At 26.0% G+C, this 242-nt stretch overlaps 1 protein-coding gene across 1 annotated transcript in view; it reads right to left on the bottom strand.

The window, feature by feature from the left end:
- The window catches only part of LOC108784677 (C-X-C motif chemokine 10-like), a 17,685-nt gene continuing 17,443 nt past the window's right edge, over window positions 1-242 (bottom strand). Inside the window, exon 5 of the mRNA XM_018553547.1 lies at window positions 1-25. Within this exon, the coding sequence (XP_018409049.1) occupies window positions 1-25 (25 nt within the window). The remainder of the gene's footprint in view (window positions 26-242) is intronic.

Here is a 242-nt window from a genome sequence, read left to right as displayed (position 1 = left end):
TTATTTTCCAGATGCTTGACCAGACCTGCAACAAGAACAGATAAAAGAGTTAATTTTATTTTGAAGTGTTTACTTTCACATATATATATATATATCCACTGTGTGTGTGTGTATATATATCTATATTTCCGAAATCTATATACAGATATATATAGATCTATATAGATATATATAGATGTATATGTATACATATACTTTATTTACCCAATATCTGTATTTAGCCAAATATTTTGGGTTGTCCA

The sequence above is a fragment of the Nanorana parkeri genome, unplaced genomic scaffold (assembly GCF_000935625.1).
Source record: "Nanorana parkeri isolate BGI_ZX_2015 unplaced genomic scaffold, ASM93562v1 scaffold124, whole genome shotgun sequence".
NCBI classification, from domain to species: domain Eukaryota; kingdom Metazoa; phylum Chordata; class Amphibia; order Anura; family Dicroglossidae; genus Nanorana; species Nanorana parkeri.
Note: the sequence above shows the minus strand (reverse complement) of the source record. Positions and strands in the feature narration are given on the sequence as shown.